Genomic DNA, 17,170 nt, shown 5'->3' with positions numbered 1-17,170 from the left:
TCCATTGTCCTCAGACTGTCAGAGGTTCGATGAGTCGTAATACTAGCAAGCATTTTTACAACCATCACCGAGCTGGGAAGTATTACCACTCCCTTCCGCATTTAAAGGGCACAGCTGTGCCTCGTTATCCAATCACAAGCGTCCTGCACCGAATCTACAATCCACTGGGTGACAGTGCAGGCTCATCAGTTCTGCACTGCACTGGGTGACAGTGCAGGCTCATCAGTCCTGCACTGCACTGCACTCATGGAACATATATTTTAAAAAATAAAATAACGATATAAATGTATGCAGCTTTTTCACATGCATCAACGTTTTAGTGACTTTGCTAAAAAACAATTTTTTTTACTACAAAGCCAGTGTTTAAACGAAGTGCGTTCTTTTCGCTGTTCTTCGTTCGAAATATATCTATTTTCTTCATGTTCCACTAGGCCAGTTTAGCGTAAGAACACATTTATGATGAAATCTTGTCTGGTAATGCGGTCGGTTGTTCGGTTTAGCTCCGCCAACAACGAGGTCCGGCCATTAGGTTGTCTGCACGATGAGCCCTCCTGTGGCTCAAACGTGCAACTGCATATATAAACTTGTTCCCTCCAAAGGGTTGTCTGCTCCATGTGTGGCTGAATATTTAAAGCAATAGGTTTACGCCCCCCGGTGGCTCAAACGTGCAACTATATATATAAACTAGTTCCCTCCAAAGGGTTGTCTGCTTCATGTGTGGCTGAATATTTAAGGCAATAGGTTTACGCCCCCCGGTGGCTCAAACGTGCAACTATATATATAAACTAGTTCCCTCCAAAGGGTTGTCTGCTCCATGTGTGGCTGAATATTTAAGGCAATAGGTTTACGCCCTCTTGTGGCTCAAACGTGCATCTTCACTCATCGACGTTTTGGCCGGACCTCGTTGGTGGAGCTAAACCACAACTGACCGCATTACCAGACAAGATTTCATCATAAAATGTGTTCCTACGCCACACAGTCGTCGTGGAACATGAATAAAAAATATATCTTTCGATAGAAGAAAAGCGGATTTAAAAAATAAAATCAAGATATAAATGCATGCAACTTTTTCACACGCATCAAAGTTTAGTGACTTTTTTTTGTACAAAGCGAGTGTTTAAACGAAGTGCGTTGTGATTTTTCGTCCCCAGGTGCCAGTACACTAAATGAGCAGGGAAGGAAAATTAAATCTTTGATTTCCAGTGAAACTTAAAAACGAGTTATGATGAATCAATATATATTTCTGTTCCTACCTATAGCCTTATCCTGATATATTTCTGTTTATTTGCAATACCATTATTTTATTTTAATTTTTTTAAATTTTTTACTTACTTTTTTTTTACTTCAGTTTTTTTATTTTATTTAGTGTTTTTATTTAGGTAAAAAGTAGTAAAAAGTAAACTGAAACTAAATTAAAAACCAACCACAAACCTTACCTTAAAGTTGCAGAATACTTCCACAATGAACACAATAAAAAGACTTTACATTTACAAAACATGCATTCAATCATAAAGTCCATAGATACACATTTAAAAACAATGTCAATCTTGTCTGTACTGGATTTGTCCAGTTGGCCTAAATCCATTTATTTTTATACCTTTGATAGTGATGTTGAATCGGCTCCACACTGAAGGACCACTGTGCCACGTCTTCATAGATTTCTCATTGTGCAGCAAATACTGATCGCATCAAATGTGTGCAAATGTTACAAAAATGGCCAAGAAACGAAGCAGCAACACATTGTTTGCATCTATCTGTGACAATACCAAGGATACATTTTAGTTTTGGGAACTGACATCTTCTGTCTGCAGCTTCAGGGAAATATGATTGCTGCTGAAGGAAAGGAAGGAAAAGCAAGACTATAGTCTAACTATTATGAAAAATGCAAGAAAAAAAGTCCCAGAAATCCTCGATATGCAAGTTTATGCTCTAAAAGATGCCAAGTAGTGAATAATTTGTGCTAAAAACTCCAAAAACATAAAATCTGAACATGTGAAAATATCTAGTGGTCTTTAAATTAAAAAATAAATTTGGACTATATTAATCCCATATTTGGGAAATTGTTGTGTTAGCAGCAGATATGTTATTCACAGACATCCATTTGACATATGTCAAATAGTTGTTAATTATTATTAATAGTATCTCTTTTGAAAAATAAGTAATGAAATATAGTTTTATTTATAAATTTGGCCTAAAATGAATTAATATTCTTAGCTACCAAACAAATTAAGGCAAGTCTATAAAAAGTTCATTGAGTTTTGCCAAAGAAACGGTCCAAAATATATTGGAAAAATAAAAAACCCAGTAGGACTTGTTAGGAATCGCTCAAACGGCCAACTACCTCAGGGTACAACAAGCCAGTTATTATGCAGATGGTGAAACAGTTATTTGTCATAAATGGTCATAATTGTAAATCCTCAACCTGTGTCACTCTCCTAGAGCCAACCAGCCACTTACACAATTCTTGGCAAGACGTAGATCTGTCAAGAAAGCAGAATCATGAGCCAAGTTTAATTTATAATTGTTTTATTTCTAAATAAAATGGCAGGTGCTTTTCTTTATATGTACACATGCTCTATAAAAATAGACAGGCAAACAAGGGAAAAGCCAGAGGAAACCTTATTTTCAACGGTATTTACATCATATAGAACAATATATTTTAATCACACTATTAACATGTTGCGTGATCGTCACATTTACAACCAATAACCACTCACTTTAACACAACTCAAATAACTTAAATAATAGCAGCAGCTGAAGGACTTGTTTTTGAAAAAGAAATCTACATTATCCAATCATTTTCTTGCCACGAGGCAGACAAATACATGAATTACTTTTGTTTCAATTGTAAAAGTTGGATTTTTTTATTTCTAAAAAAAACAACAACAAAAAAACCCTGCTATATTGGTTTGGGTTATGATTACAAAAATAAGAGCTTTAGTAGAAATGTTGTTGATTCATTGTTAAGTTGGTTGATCAGATGTTTTTTAATGCAGAATAATTTAGTATAGTTTGTTAAGATTAGATCTACAGTCAATTTAAATAGTCTAATCAATATAACTGAAAACGAAAGGAAAAAAATGGAAGACATGACTCAGTGTATTGACAGAAACTCTGGAAAATACAATGACTCCAAAGCCCTTTGATCTGCACATGTTAATTTCTGTTCTGTTGTGTTGTTGCTATTTAGTGAAAAAAAGAGCTTTCTTTAGGAAAAAAAACAACTTTGTGTTCTTGAAAAAAAAATTGAAAACACTGATGACATTATGCAGAAAAAAAATCTAGAGTAAACACTGACGTAACGCGTGAAAAGAAACGTATTAGAAAATATGAGAAAATGTGATCTGTACTTTTAACTTTTAGTAGTAGTATGGTTCTCCATGTGGTGCGACTGAGTACATATGAATACTGCAAGAAAACAGTAGCATATGTTGTCAGTGTGTCCAAAGTGTGAATACCATCATCGGGCCCCTGGACAACCAGTGCCCTTTCCTTTCCTGACAGTGCCTGTGCTGTGGTGTTGGTGGCTGTGGGACAGCTGTTTGTGAGGACTCGGTGTAGAGGAGCCTGCTTTGGTCTGAGGAGATGAGCTTCTGCTGGGGTTGAATGCTGTGCTGGCACCTGGCCGACCAAGAGCCGGTTGCAGGGGGGTGGATGCAGACAGTGTTCCTGGAAGGAGAAAGAACAAAATCAAAAATCGTTGGTTACACTCGTAAAACTATTATGTATGATGGTGCATTGAATGTTCACTAACCTTTGGAAACACTGTAGCCATAGGCAGCGTAAGCCGCTGCTGACGCTGCTGCAGCGCCGGCCATCGCTCCCGCCATTGCTGCCGCACTGCCTGCTGTTGATTTGCGTCCACGTCCTTTTCCTCCTGACTTGGTTCCACCCCCTGATCCTTTAGGTCTTCCCCGACTCCGTGACCGTCCTCTGCCTGGACTTATTGTGTCGGAGGCTGAAAAACCTATCGAGAGAAAGACAATGTTAGCAGGAAAATTTAGGTATTATCCAATTGGTTAGAAACTGAACGCAAGCTAGAGTGACTAGCCATGGCCTCCAGAACTGCTAAGTACCAAATTTCACTAAAGTTTCCACAGTTCAATTCTGTGGCAACATTACAGCAAACAATTTCAGGTTGGTTACATGTTGAGTCCCCATGGTTAAAAATCATCATATTTGTCATGGCATAATATGCCATTCCCTGAGGAAGTATTGCAGTGAAGTCCCAGTCCAGCACTTCCAGGGGTTAAAGTAAAATCACAGTTGTCAGTATTTGAATCCAATTGGAATCTCAGGTCACAGGATTAAATACTACGATTCTGGCCAGAATATTTATATCTTTGGCTTTCTTTATCATTTCTAAATGCCAAGAGTGCAGCTGACAGTGATTTCTCAAGCTTAAACTACAGGAGAAGAGAAAACCCTGGAAAAGTAAATGCATCTGTATAACAAACATTGAGGCAGTAATTCATTCCTCATACTTAAATATTAAAAAATATATATGTTTAAATGTTTATATTTATTAGTAATACTTAAATATTATTACACCTTAAATATTTGAAAAAAAACACTGACTTACTAAGCGCACAGTCTGACACAGAGATGAATAAATAACTATAAATACACAGTAGGAAGGAAGAGACAGACATGTGGTCTGGTTTGGCACTGACCCAGTCCTTTAAAGACAATCTGATGATTTTACTGTAATACTCAAAGATTTATGGCATATTAAAAATTACTTATCATGACCAGAAGTACAGCTTCCAAGAAACAAAACAAGAACTCTAATCTTATTTTCCATACTGTTTGCAGAATTAGAGCCCATGTCTGCCTCATTGGTTTTTGTGCCTAATCCACCACTACCCGGTCCTCTTTTCTCTGACTCATCATGTCTCTCAACTTGTCTGCATTTTGTTGCATGTTTACTGCAACCACTGTAATAAAACAGTCTTTTTATGTCCCAGAAAATGACCTGGTGGTGTCACCAGTAGCACTACTACTGACCACACAAATAAAACTCCCATGAATTTAACTGTTCATAGCTTTCGGCTCTAAGATGTATGGCTCAGAATGATTTGGCTCAACAGACCAGAGGTCATCATTGTTCAGATGTGGAAAAAATTATGATTAAATTTTTTTCAAAATCTTATCTTGTCTGCATGTTTATCTTCAAATTAGAGCATTTTGAGAATTTTATTTTCATTTTTTTTTCTTTGGAAAAATTTAGCAATTCATTTTTGGTCAGATATTTATCTTATCTGCATGTTTCACATTAAATTAAAGCATTTTGAGAATTCTTTGGAAAAAAAAAGTTTTTTTGGAATTCTTCAGCAAAATCCTAATTTAGCATTTCATTTCAGTCAGATGTTGAAAAATTAGGATGCAATTTCTCGGCAAAAGGTTTCTCAAAATTGTCTATTACCATTCATGTTGTCAGAGACTGATCCGGAGACAGAAGCTGGTGAGTTGGTGGCACGAGACTGAGGCGCTGAAGACACTGGATCATCCACTATGACCAGCATGTCACTGCTGCTCTCGTCCACATCCGGGTCTGGTGGCAATGATCCGGGCTGGAGCTCACTGCTCAGGGAGATCTGACGATACACAGACGTACACAGAGACACACACAAAGGCTGAAGGTCAGCACCACGAGGAACATGGGAAATCAAGGGCATTCATTGACAAGGGAAGACGTGAGTAATGGTGGAAGGAAAAATAGAAAAGAAAAATTACCAAAGAAGAAGACATTTTTTGGCAAAATGTTGTTAAAAATGTTATCTTGTCTGCATGTTTCACATCAAATTAACACATTTTTGAAAAAAATAATTTCTGGAATTCTACAGCTAAATCCTAATTAATTAATTAAAATTATTTTTTTGTTTGATGAACAAAATTATGATGACATTTTCAACTAAATGTTTTCTGCATTTTCCTCATAAAATTAAAGCAATTTGAGAATGTTTTAGAAAAAACCTTTTGGAATTTGATTGGATAGATCAAACTGTTAGATCAAAACAACATCTAAACATGAACTCTTACCTCACTGAATGGACTAGGCATTGCAGAGTCCATGTCCACACTGATGAAAGAGTCGTCTCCATCTGCAGACATGTTGGAGTTATCAGCTGAAGGGGCATGGGAGATGACCAGGTTGGTCTCCTTTTTCCTCTTGCTCTCTGACTCCTCTTTCTTCTGCAGGCACAGAAAGCAGTCAAGTGATGAAAACATTGTGAATTGTTGGTTAGATGTAAAACTTTTTTTCACACATGTTCTATTTTTCCTCATCATCATGCCCCTCACTTCCTTCTGTGGAAAGGCCTAAAGGATGGATGTATCGGGTTATTTGTTGACGGCCCCGCCGTCTGTTCAACACTTGACTCCAGAATCTGAAATGTCAATGACCGTTGGCCAGATTGCCATGTAATCTGGTATGAATTTGTTCCCCTCGGGATGATTTCTAATGACTGTGGTGACCTCCTGACCTTACATATTGTGCTAATTTGGCCCATGACAAGATATCTCTAATGAACGCTTGAATTTCCACAAAGGTTGTTCTAAAAAAATGAGGACCATGGAACCACATTTGACATTTTCAACTACCAAAATTTTATACCATTTATAAATTAATTTACATACCATTCAGCAGGTATGGAAAGTCCACACTGCTGGTAAATGCCAGCTTAAACATTAAACACAAAGGCCAATCATATTTAATTTCAAATATTTTTCTGTCTTGATGTGAGGACTTTTGGGTATTTAGCTGTTTCTATATTCTGGGGTTTTTTTTGTACACCATAAAATTTGAAAATTATTTTCAATTTGTCATACCAATTCATTTGAGTCATTACATTATTCTCTGGTTATTTCTGATAGCACCCTCCCTGTCTTTTACTGGTTCATATTCTTGTTCAAAGCAGTCTTTATCTCTACTCCTCTTGACATATAAGACAGAGGAGGTGTCGGGTGACCGTTCTACTGTACCTTCTCGGCGTACTTCTCCCTCTTCCTCTTGCGCTCCTTCACCTTGCTGCTCTCCTCCTGTAGCCTCTTCTCCTCCTGCCTCTGCCTCACTAAAGATAAGGAAAGTGTATCCATGTATTTAATTTGTGAAATTATATATATTTCCTCCCAACATGTTCTTCATATTACTTACATTTCTTTTCCAGCTCGTCATCGTCCAGCAGCAGACTGACCACCTCTTTGGGTTTGAGTGTGTCTGGTTTAAAGTTTCCTCCGGAGATCACCACCCTTTGGATCTTATCACACAAACAATGAGGCATTAAATCAACTGAGTAATACATTTGAACGAGTACAACAATGTTGACACACCCTTACTCTATATTGATTGATTAAAACCCTGTTATAATATTCTGTTCATTTGAATGGTATGGAGTAGGTGTGTCAGACCTCGCTCTTCTCCTTGGCCCGCTGCAGGATCCTCTCCTCGATGCTACCCTGACAGATGAGGCGATAAACGGTGACCTGTTTGGTCTGACCCAGCCTGTGGGCCCGGTCCATGGCCTGCTGGTCCACCGTGGGGTTCCAGTCACTGTCGTAAAAGATGACCTGGAAGAAAACCAGAATCCACTTTGGTCCAGTTCCAGAAATTTCTCTTTACAGTAAGCTATGTCATATATAGTTAACATTAGGTCATGTCTTGTAGCCATGAACCAGTACCTCTCCGAAGGTCAGTTTGTGCTGCACCGCAGAGAAATAATGATTAATTTACTTAATTTAAAGAGGATCTGGTCAGCTCTGTTTGATTTAACCCTTTTTGGTACTATTGGTGAAATAAGTCAGTGTCAGTTTTTTCTGTGTTTAAGTGACTCACAGTGTCAGCAGCTGTCAGGTTGATGCCCAGGCCTCCTGCCCTGGTACTCAGGAGAAACACAAAGATATCCGTCCTTGTGAGATTGAAGCAGGAAGGGGACAAAGAGGGAGGAAAAAGAGACAAATCCTTTAAAAATAATAAGATAATAATTATCTTAGAGCTAATGTTGACACAGTGTCATTTAAAAGTCACTCCAGGGCCTGACAGCCCATTAAAACTTGGGAAAAAGGAACATGCTTTATACAAATAGCACAGTTAAGCAGCTGTGGCCCCTACAACATGAGCTCCAGAGCTGCCCAGTAATGTGAAACAGAGCATGTGGAAACACACACACACACACACAGATGAGTGTATCTACCCACCTACTCTGGAAGTCAGCCACCATGTCTCTGCGTTCCGAGATTTTAGAGGATCCATCAAGTCGCATGTAGGTGTGTTTGCGATAAACCATGTACTCCTGGTGGAGGAGGGGGAGAACAACATTGATGGGATAAAATTAGGTTTAACAAAATCCAGGTTTGGGGAATTGTGTCTTTAATCTATCACTGGAAAGTTTCTGCAGTAACTAAACCATCCAACAGAATCAGCCTGACTGTTGGCTGATTAACTAAAAAAAGACTACTATGCTACTTTATGTCTTAGAAAGTTTAACTTTACTAAACAAAAATGTATCTAGACCTTATCATGCACGATAAATGATAAACATTTCATGGAACTAGAATTTCTCTAACAAATTAAAAACAAATTAAGCACGAGACTTAAGAAGCTGGAATCATGAAAATAAATTCATCAAACACATTCTAAAACTCTACTTCAGCCTCTCTCTATGGGTCAACCGCCCCGACAGCTCTGCATATTTACTGGAGTTGAAACCACAATCCCAGCCCATGGAGACACAGAAAAACACAGAAACTGATACTTGATCCTTCCTGAAGTCTGTTCAGTTCATGTATGTGTCTCTCTGTGTGTGTGTGTGTGTGGGTGTGTGTGTGTGTGTGGGTGTGTGTGTGTGTGTGGGTGTGTGGGTGTGTGTGTGTGTGTGGGTGTGTGTGTGTGTGTGTGTGTGTGGGTGTGTGGGTGTGTGTGTGTGTGTGGGTGTGTGGGTGTGTGTGTGTGTGTGGGTGTGTGTGTGTGTGTGGGTGTGTGGGTGTGTGTGTGTGTGTGGGTGTGTGGGTGTGTGTGTGTGTGTGTGTGTTTGTGTATTTGTGTGGGTGTCAATCCTACTGGGCTTCCATACCGTGGAGGTCAGAGCATCAGCCCTGATGAGGTGACGGGTCGATCTCTCTTTTTAAGCTCGACCCTGAACCCCTGACCTCTCTTATCGAATCACGCCGCTGTATGGCAACCAGGGAACCAATCACAATTACTGGCACACATCATTACACACGTCATTACCAATGATACCACTGATTTGACGCCGTGTTTCTTTTTCTTTTACTGAAGTCCATGTATACTTGCGATGAGTCGGAGGGCGTGCGCTGCACTCCTGTCTGTGTGAGCGTCTGGCCCCATATGCTTTGAGTCAACACTACATTAAGGAACATTAGCCTTAATGTAGAAATGTTGCCATTTCTGTTGTTTTTTTTAAATATTTTGCCAGTAGAATGTAATGCGGCTGCTGCTCGAAATTAAACTTTAGATTTGTCTTGCACTTTAATGCACCCCAGTTCTACTGTCATTGTTATGGGAAATATATGACAAGGTTCTAAACACCACAGCATAATCACTTACCAAACCCTCAAAGTTGTCAACCACAGAATTTAAATCTGAATGTCCGTGGATGGAACAGCATGTCATTTTATTGCCAGGATTATTATATTTGGCCTTGTGGTTGTAGCACAGCAAATAGAGCTAACTAAAATACTGAATCCATACGTATTATGAGAGACAGACCACTGTGTCCAATTTAGTGGAAATAATGCAAGGAGGAACGCAAACATAAATCCAATCAGGACCGTAATCTGAGCCACACACTTGTCGCACTGATACAGTGCAGTGACTTTACAGCTTGCCTGTACAGTCACCAGTGTTGTTTCTTCTCCAGTCACTCTCACAGTGATGATCGCTCAACCATGTGACATCACCAGAAAGAACGGGGACAAAAACAATGACGCTGATGACAGAAATCAGCATCAGCCTCTCTCCTTCCACCACTTTCGTCGTCACGGTTTTGTGTTCAGGAAATCAACTCCATTTGCACAACTTTGTTTACTCGGACCAGTGAGCAAGACGATACAGTACGGAAAACTGAAGCCAGACTGGGCGAATACAGTATGATGATTTCATCTGCGGGTGTCTTTAACCCATTAGAGGGAAGGATACTGTTCAGAGCCCCATTGGTGTATGAGGTCGCTGCAGTGTTGCACCCATTAGAATAGAAAATTATAGCTTAGAGTTAGTACAGTCAATTTAAAGGCTATTATTCTTGTCAGTGCTCTTATACCTGCAGCAGAAACACTGTACAGTGTGGCGCTGTGTGAACGGGGGCGTCACATCGTGCCAGGGGCGTTTGGCTGCACAGCTGATACAGCAACAAACATTGAAGCAACAGTACAGCAACCACACTTGGGCTGTGGTGATGTGATTACTGACACTGACATCATTAGACGATGTTACAGTAAAACTGCTTTCCTGAGGAGAAGTTCTGTCACTGATTTTACTCAAACTTCAGCACAAATAAGAACTGATTGAAACAAAGAAGTTTCAAACGCAGAGAACGTGTCTTAGTGCAGCAGACTGGTTTTCTTCAACCCTGAAGTATCTTTTGATCTATAAAAGGACTGACAACCAGTTCTGTATAATTTCATTTATACCAGTCAGAACCAGTCACATTTAAACCTGGGATAAAACAGATTTTTTGGGATCGTTCACACATGGTTTATTTGCCTCCATTCCCTAGGCCAAATTATTTTGCAATGCACACAGATTATGATCAGTTTAGTCTGAAGCAGGCTTCAGCAGTGACACAAAACTATCATTTCTGCTTCACCTACTTACTGTAAGCAGCAACAGACACACATTTTAAAACCCCTTTTTTCTGCTCATTAACAAGTAAATATTTTGTATTTAACTTCAGACATCCAATGCATTGATTTTAGTCAGTATCGTTATTATGACCACTAGTTTGACAGTTTTAAAGGCTGGTATATGCAGAACAATATTCAAAGTTTAGAAACCAGTACATTTTGTTTTCTCCACATCTAAATCTAAAATCTTTGTCTTCTCTTTTCTCTGAAAACCCGGGCTCTAACCACGCCAATCTTTCCCCCTTTCCTCACCTCATTCAGACCTCCCTCCCATCTGGCCTCCCTCCCTGCAGATAAGAACCCACTAATTAGCTCTGACCTGTTAATTAGTGGACTAATGACTGCACTAACCAGGCACAGGCGGATAATTGGAGCAGCTCAATACCTCGCTAGTGTTCAAGAAAACTGACTTAGAACGTGACAGATGTGGGAATTAGTCCAAAGCTTTGGAATTGTTACATATTTACATAAGCACTGACTCATTACATTGGATTATATTTGAAATATACCAGAGGTTGTAAGAATATAATTTGGTTAAATTTAAGAAATGAATATCTAAAATGTAGGGATTGACATTTGGGTTTGTTTGGTGTGTGTTCTGTTTATAGACGGTCTCCATAGAATTATCAACGGCAGTTTGAGGAGTTAGAGGAAAGTGCACTGTTTTAATTTGTCACTGTCTCTGTTTTAGAAGCAAAATGTTTGTTTTTGCTATTGACATTAGCCCAACAAACAACTGGTACATACGTAAAGAACCCATGCAAGCAAGGGAGAGTAATGTACTTCAATAGGTTACTGTGTATGTGTATGTGTGTGTGTGTGTGTGTACCTCCAGCAGGTCTATCATGCGCGTCATTTGGGAGTAGATGAGGACCCTGTGCCCCTGCACTTTTAGCCGACTCAAGAGGATGTCCAGAGTGTGAAGTTTGCCGCTTTCTGTGATCAGACTTTCTTTGTCTGAAAGAAAAGGAGAAGGTATTAAAAACCCGAGTCCTGCCATTTTTCCCATAATATCATGGCCCTGAAGTTAGCTTGGACATAATATTGTGCAGCTCATCTGTTGAAAGGCACTGAACCTAATTCAGAGAACATCAACTCTGGTCGAATCAATAAGAGTATATTCCCTGGGATACGGATCAGGCTGAGATTGATCCCTCTAAATCCTTCACTGATCCCGGGATTGTTAAAATAAAGCATTTGCTCCCGCTGACATGACTGCTGATGAGGGCAGACAGACGCAGGGAGACATGCTGCGAGAGAAAATATTTTTCTTTCTCCTTCTGCATAAAAGGGAGAGTCTTCTTTTATTAAAACAGCAGAAAAGAACATAAACAAATAGGCCTGGTGGTTGGAGTCTGTTATGTGACTCATTACACCACATGGGGTGTACTGCAGCTTTAAAAAGCATGACAATAGAGAGCAAATAGGGGAGCAATCTGACCCTGGTTCTGCTGTTGGAGGGATTCCCTCTGTGTCGGAGTGATGAGGAATTAACGTCACCCAGCACAATGGTAGAATGAGAAAGGGTCCAGGGCTGCTATCGACCCAGTGACAGGCACACTATGGTGTTTGACAAAAGGGGTTGTGACCTCGCGTGGGGAGAACCTAAGTGCAGGTCCAGGGTCAGGTGACAGGGTCGGGCCAGGGCAACTAGAGAGTCCCAGTGGGACAGTCAGTCTTGGCCAATTCCGCCTGTGTTGGACTCTTGTTCTCAAGCTCAATTTTGTACAGTGAAATCATGGTAAGAAAAATTTCAAATTTAATTTCCAGGCTTTGTGAGTCTAATGTATCCAAACATGTTACAATTGTGTTCAATCAAATCAAAATTGAGAGGATAGACTGATTAGACCTAGAGCAACAGTAATAAGCACATGACAGAGTCTAACTACCAAGAAACAGATTTAAATTATGTCTTACAGAAAATCAGATAAATTCCAAGCTGCGTCTTGAGCCAACCAAACCAAGTAAAATTTTCCTCAGATTGAACCCTGGACCATTTGATGCTAATGAGTACTCGGGCTGAACCCTGATCCTTGACCTTTTCGTAATATCCCTCCAAAATAAAGGTCAGGGCCTGTCGAGGTGTTAAAGAGGAACTAATAGAACGGATGAACAAGGCAAACACCCTGGGGAGGCATTTTAGTCATCACCTACAGGTCACAGCGAAGTGGTGTCAGCCTGTCCAACGCACACACGGTGTGAGAAAGTGATGACGCTAGCGTTTTTGACTTTAACTTGTATTTATGTCTTCAATTTCACTTGGTGGTGGTTGGTTTACTACCAGACGGCGTGTACACTGTGGGTACAGTATATATGGTTTTCATCAGCGCTCCTAATCAAAAGAAAATTCCTGGGACAAACTGCAGCTTCTTGGGTCATAAGAAAACAAAGGGAACAAAATGAAAGACGATCGTGGACAATAAAAACTAATTACAGAACGCTAATATCAATACACAGCAAAATTAAGATACCACTTATCGGTGGATTTACTGGGAAGTACACATGTTAGACATTACTGCGGCTCAATGTGGTGCAGAGCGAGAGACCAGTGGACCACAAGCCCGGAGATACATAAACGCCGCATCATGTGATCAAAGGCCTGTAATTGTCCCTGGCGTCAAGAGTAAAGAAGTAAAAATGAGGAAACAGTGATACATACAGGGGATTAGAAGTGTGCAGCATGAAAAAAAAAAAACAGTCCAGACAGAGAGGAACAGACGGTGAGGGAAGGGGGTCTGTGGTGGCTCCGGCTTTAGTGAAGGGGAGTATTAGAGCGGTGGCAGCGGTAATGTCGTGGTTTACTTCAGATGGGGTCTTTTAACCACAGGTGCCAGGCTAACTAGGGCTGCTGCTCAGTCAAGGGCACCGGAGGACTGTGGGGCCACGCAGCCGACCACCACTTATATTACAACTTGGCAAATAGGCCAAGTACTCATGTGAAGCAATGCAACATTATTCAAAGATGGAATTAACGTTATATATAAGTTGCAAAAAGCACAAACTCTGAATGGAGATCATATCAAATGTACGATGTCTAACTGCAATGTACCTGATAAATAAAATTAAAACAGATAAGCGCTGTTGCAGTGCTGCTACCAACTACAATTCAAATTCTTGTTGTGCAAATACTAACAGATGCTGAACAATTCATATTCAGCCTTCGGTGGGTGCTCTTTTCGACAGGTTCCTTGTAAATGTGAACCTACCAGAATGCCTTAGTGCCAACTTGAAATATGTAGAAAAAATTAAATCGTAAATCAGCTCATATTAATTTGATAAAATTGTGTTAAAAACTAGCCACACATTTGAGTTCTCACTGCAGAGTAAAAAATATGATAACAAATAATTCCAGGTTATTGTTTTTATGTTTATTATGTTTTTCCAGGTTTTTAATGGTTTAAGTGAGTTTGTATTTTTATTTGTTGGTATCTTTATTGATGGATGAAGAAATAAGTCAGGAAGTCTGTTATAAACAGTGTGGTCACACTTATGTTTGACCACACTGTGGACACCATCTGATCACTAACCTATCTGCTTGAGAGGCGTTCAACCAATGGGTAAATCATTCTATAAAATAATCGAAATAATCGAAGGAAGAGAGGGAAACAGATGTCCTACAATAAACTATGATATTGGATGAAAAAAATAAAAAAAGCAACCCCTGCAACTATCCAAACTCCCTGGAGCCCAGCATTGTGGTTTACGCAGAGAGGTGGCCGAGTTCAAAACATTTAGAACAGCATACACAAAATCCCCACGTCGAAATATCACTGCCATATGCTATAAAGCCGATGCCAAAAACATGAATAATGGTGATTTAGGGAAGCTTTGGTGGTCTGTCCCAGTCCAACATAACACTTATGGCTTACATTATGAGCTACATGTGGCTGCAGTGAAATGCATGACCACTGGTCATAAATGAGACAAAACTGGATGCAGTAACCGTCCTCGAAATATTATAAACGAATAATGAGGACTCAGAGGGATTAATAAGGATGTGCACAAATGTAATCCTGGCAAGATTGGTTTAGACGAGATCCAGCCAAAATTTGTTGACATAGTAACCCTACCGCTATGGATCCAGAGGGAATAGAAAAGACGTCTTAAATCATCTCATAATAAACACTAAAAACAAGATATTTAGCCTGAAATACACTGTTCTGAGTATGTGCTGAGTTTGTCTGGCTCAGAAATGTGGATCAAATGTCAACCAATGGACGCAACACAACTTCATACTGAGGACAAATTATATCCTACATGGGGAAAAACTGAATACATTTAAGGGCTGAAACACAACAAACCTTTATTTTGAACACCACGTTTCTAATCATTCTTAAGGAGCCAAAGTAAGAAGCATTTGACAAATGCCAATGACAAACCTACTTGCAACTGACATAATCATTATTATTGTTATTGATAGAAAGCAATTGATTTGCAGAAACATAGCAATGTTCCAAAAGTTGTTTTTAAAATAACAAGGTTAAAAACACTGAAGTGAGAAATTATATCAAAAGTTAAAAGACTTGCATAGCAAGTAAAAAAATGGATGGTGATTAACCTTAGACCTTTAAGCCAGATCCAAAACACAACTGAATGACCCAGGCCAGTGTGGATTTGAATTCTCAACAACTCAGTCACTTGAACATAAAAAAATGAATGTACTGTGGGATTGATGGCTGCAGAAGAATCACTTAGAGTGTATGATGATCTGCATGAGCCGCAAGGCATTTGGAAAAGAGATCTTGTAATAGATGAGGGGAGAACGTGAGACGATTTTAAAGAAAGACTAAGATAAAGATTTTAAAGATGATCCTTGAGCAGTCAGCATTAAAGCTCGATCTTGTCATCACTTTGTCTCCATCACAACAAGAGCACAAATATTCCTAAGAAACAGGTGGTAACACTTCTACATAAAGAGCCTTGAACATACATTCATGTAAATTTCACTTTCTTTGACAGGGTAATCATTTTGTCCTCCACTGTAAAAGTGAGGAGGACAACGTTAAGACCACACCCCACTGACACAAGAAAATCCCATGTGGTGTCACACCACTCAGTCATTGCTATGGTTACACGTATCAAGCTTCACCACCTGCGTTGTGCCCCGCTCACAGCCTCCCCCCATCCTATTACGGTCCTCACTAGGAGCAGCTTTCACCCAAAAAGCCTTGCTGCCTCCTCTTCTTTGTACCTCCTGCTGGCAGATTAGGCTGCACTTCTCTTTTCTTCCCCTTTTCCTACTTCCAACATAACTGCTGCACTGTCCTCCCTCCTGCTGCCACTCCTGCTACCCCACATTTAACCCCTTTCCCTCCCTCTACTATCCCCCGACGGTGTAATCCAATCCCTGTAGGGCCAGAGCCAGGGGCCTGACACGGTCCTGACCCAATTAGAGGCCTGCTGCCAGCTAATTAACCCCAGCTCAGCCCTGGTGCCTGGCGCCTGATACTCCCAAACCAACTACTGCGCTAATTTCATTAATATGTTGCTGCAATATTTGGTCCTGTATGCTCCCTGTCTCGACAAAACAGTCAAACAGGGAGGGAGAGGGAGGGAGAAAATGCACATAAATATAAATATGTAAAACAAAGGTAAAAGCATTGAAGGGAGATGGCAGGGCAGATTTAAAAAAAAAAAGTCAAGTGCTGATGAAAGAAGATGGATAGATGGATATGTGAGAAAGAGAGACAGATGGGAGGCCAGAGGACAGGTCGAGCCAGCGATCGAACCCAGCGTTGGCCCCTCACTGTATAATGATACATTACACTGTGCAATCAATAAGTCAATGGCCAACACTTGTTCAGCACTGCTGATGACGGAAATATTACCCTGACACTACTTTGCAGCTTCTGCATGTATTGACAGGAATCAGACCTAAACTTAATTTTCCTGCAGCCACAGCATCAGGACAGTTAAGAGCCAGATGCCGACGGGAGGTTTTAGAAGTTGGGGTTGAAGCAGCCGACGTATTCTTGTCTCTTGTTGTACGTGATTTAGCGTCACTGAGGCTAAACTAGGACCTGGCCGCACCTAGAGCACAGCGTCTATACTCGGGACCTGTGGAGTGGAGCCAAGTGACCACCACGCATTTCACAAAGCCACAAAAATGTGTCTGTGTGACTGGGCGCGACAGAAAGTGAAGGACGGCCTGCATTTATGTGTGTGTATATATGGAACACGCATCACTGTCTCCCCTCAAACATTCAAGTGATGGGCTAGGTTCCTGGTTCTTTGGGAGCCTTTAAACAGTGGAAGAGACAGACAGTCTGATACGACTTTCGCAAGGGAACTTCACCACCACCACCACCAC

At 40.3% G+C, this 17,170-nt stretch overlaps 1 protein-coding gene across 4 annotated transcripts in view; it reads right to left on the bottom strand.

Annotated features, from left to right (window-relative positions):
• Positions 1 to 2,509: 2,509 nt before the first annotated feature.
• Positions 2,510 to 17,170, bottom strand: part of ino80 (INO80 complex ATPase subunit) — a 31,499-nt gene continuing 16,838 nt past the window's right edge. For all 4 annotated transcript variants that reach the window (XM_008312842.3, XM_008312840.3, XM_008312841.3 and 1 more), the window contains exons 28-37: positions 11,690 to 11,817; positions 8,197 to 8,291; positions 7,835 to 7,907; positions 7,411 to 7,569; positions 7,157 to 7,259; positions 6,985 to 7,073; positions 6,043 to 6,195; positions 5,426 to 5,597; positions 3,755 to 3,967; positions 2,510 to 3,669 (exon numbers count right to left, since the gene is read on the bottom strand). In XM_008312842.3, the coding sequence (XP_008311064.1) occupies positions 3,461 to 3,669; positions 3,755 to 3,967; positions 5,426 to 5,597; positions 6,043 to 6,195; positions 6,985 to 7,073; positions 7,157 to 7,259; positions 7,411 to 7,569; positions 7,835 to 7,907; positions 8,197 to 8,291; positions 11,690 to 11,817 (1,394 nt within the window). In that variant the 3' untranslated portion in view covers positions 2,510 to 3,460. The remainder of the gene's footprint in view (positions 3,670 to 3,754; positions 3,968 to 5,425; positions 5,598 to 6,042; positions 6,196 to 6,984; positions 7,074 to 7,156; positions 7,260 to 7,410; positions 7,570 to 7,834; positions 7,908 to 8,196; positions 8,292 to 11,689; positions 11,818 to 17,170) is intronic.

The sequence above is a fragment of the Cynoglossus semilaevis genome, chromosome 7 (genome assembly GCF_000523025.1).
Source record: "Cynoglossus semilaevis isolate Cse_v1.0 chromosome 7, Cse_v1.0, whole genome shotgun sequence".
NCBI classification, from domain to species: domain Eukaryota; kingdom Metazoa; phylum Chordata; class Actinopteri; order Pleuronectiformes; family Cynoglossidae; genus Cynoglossus; species Cynoglossus semilaevis.
Note: the sequence above shows the minus strand (reverse complement) of the source record. Positions and strands in the feature narration are given on the sequence as shown.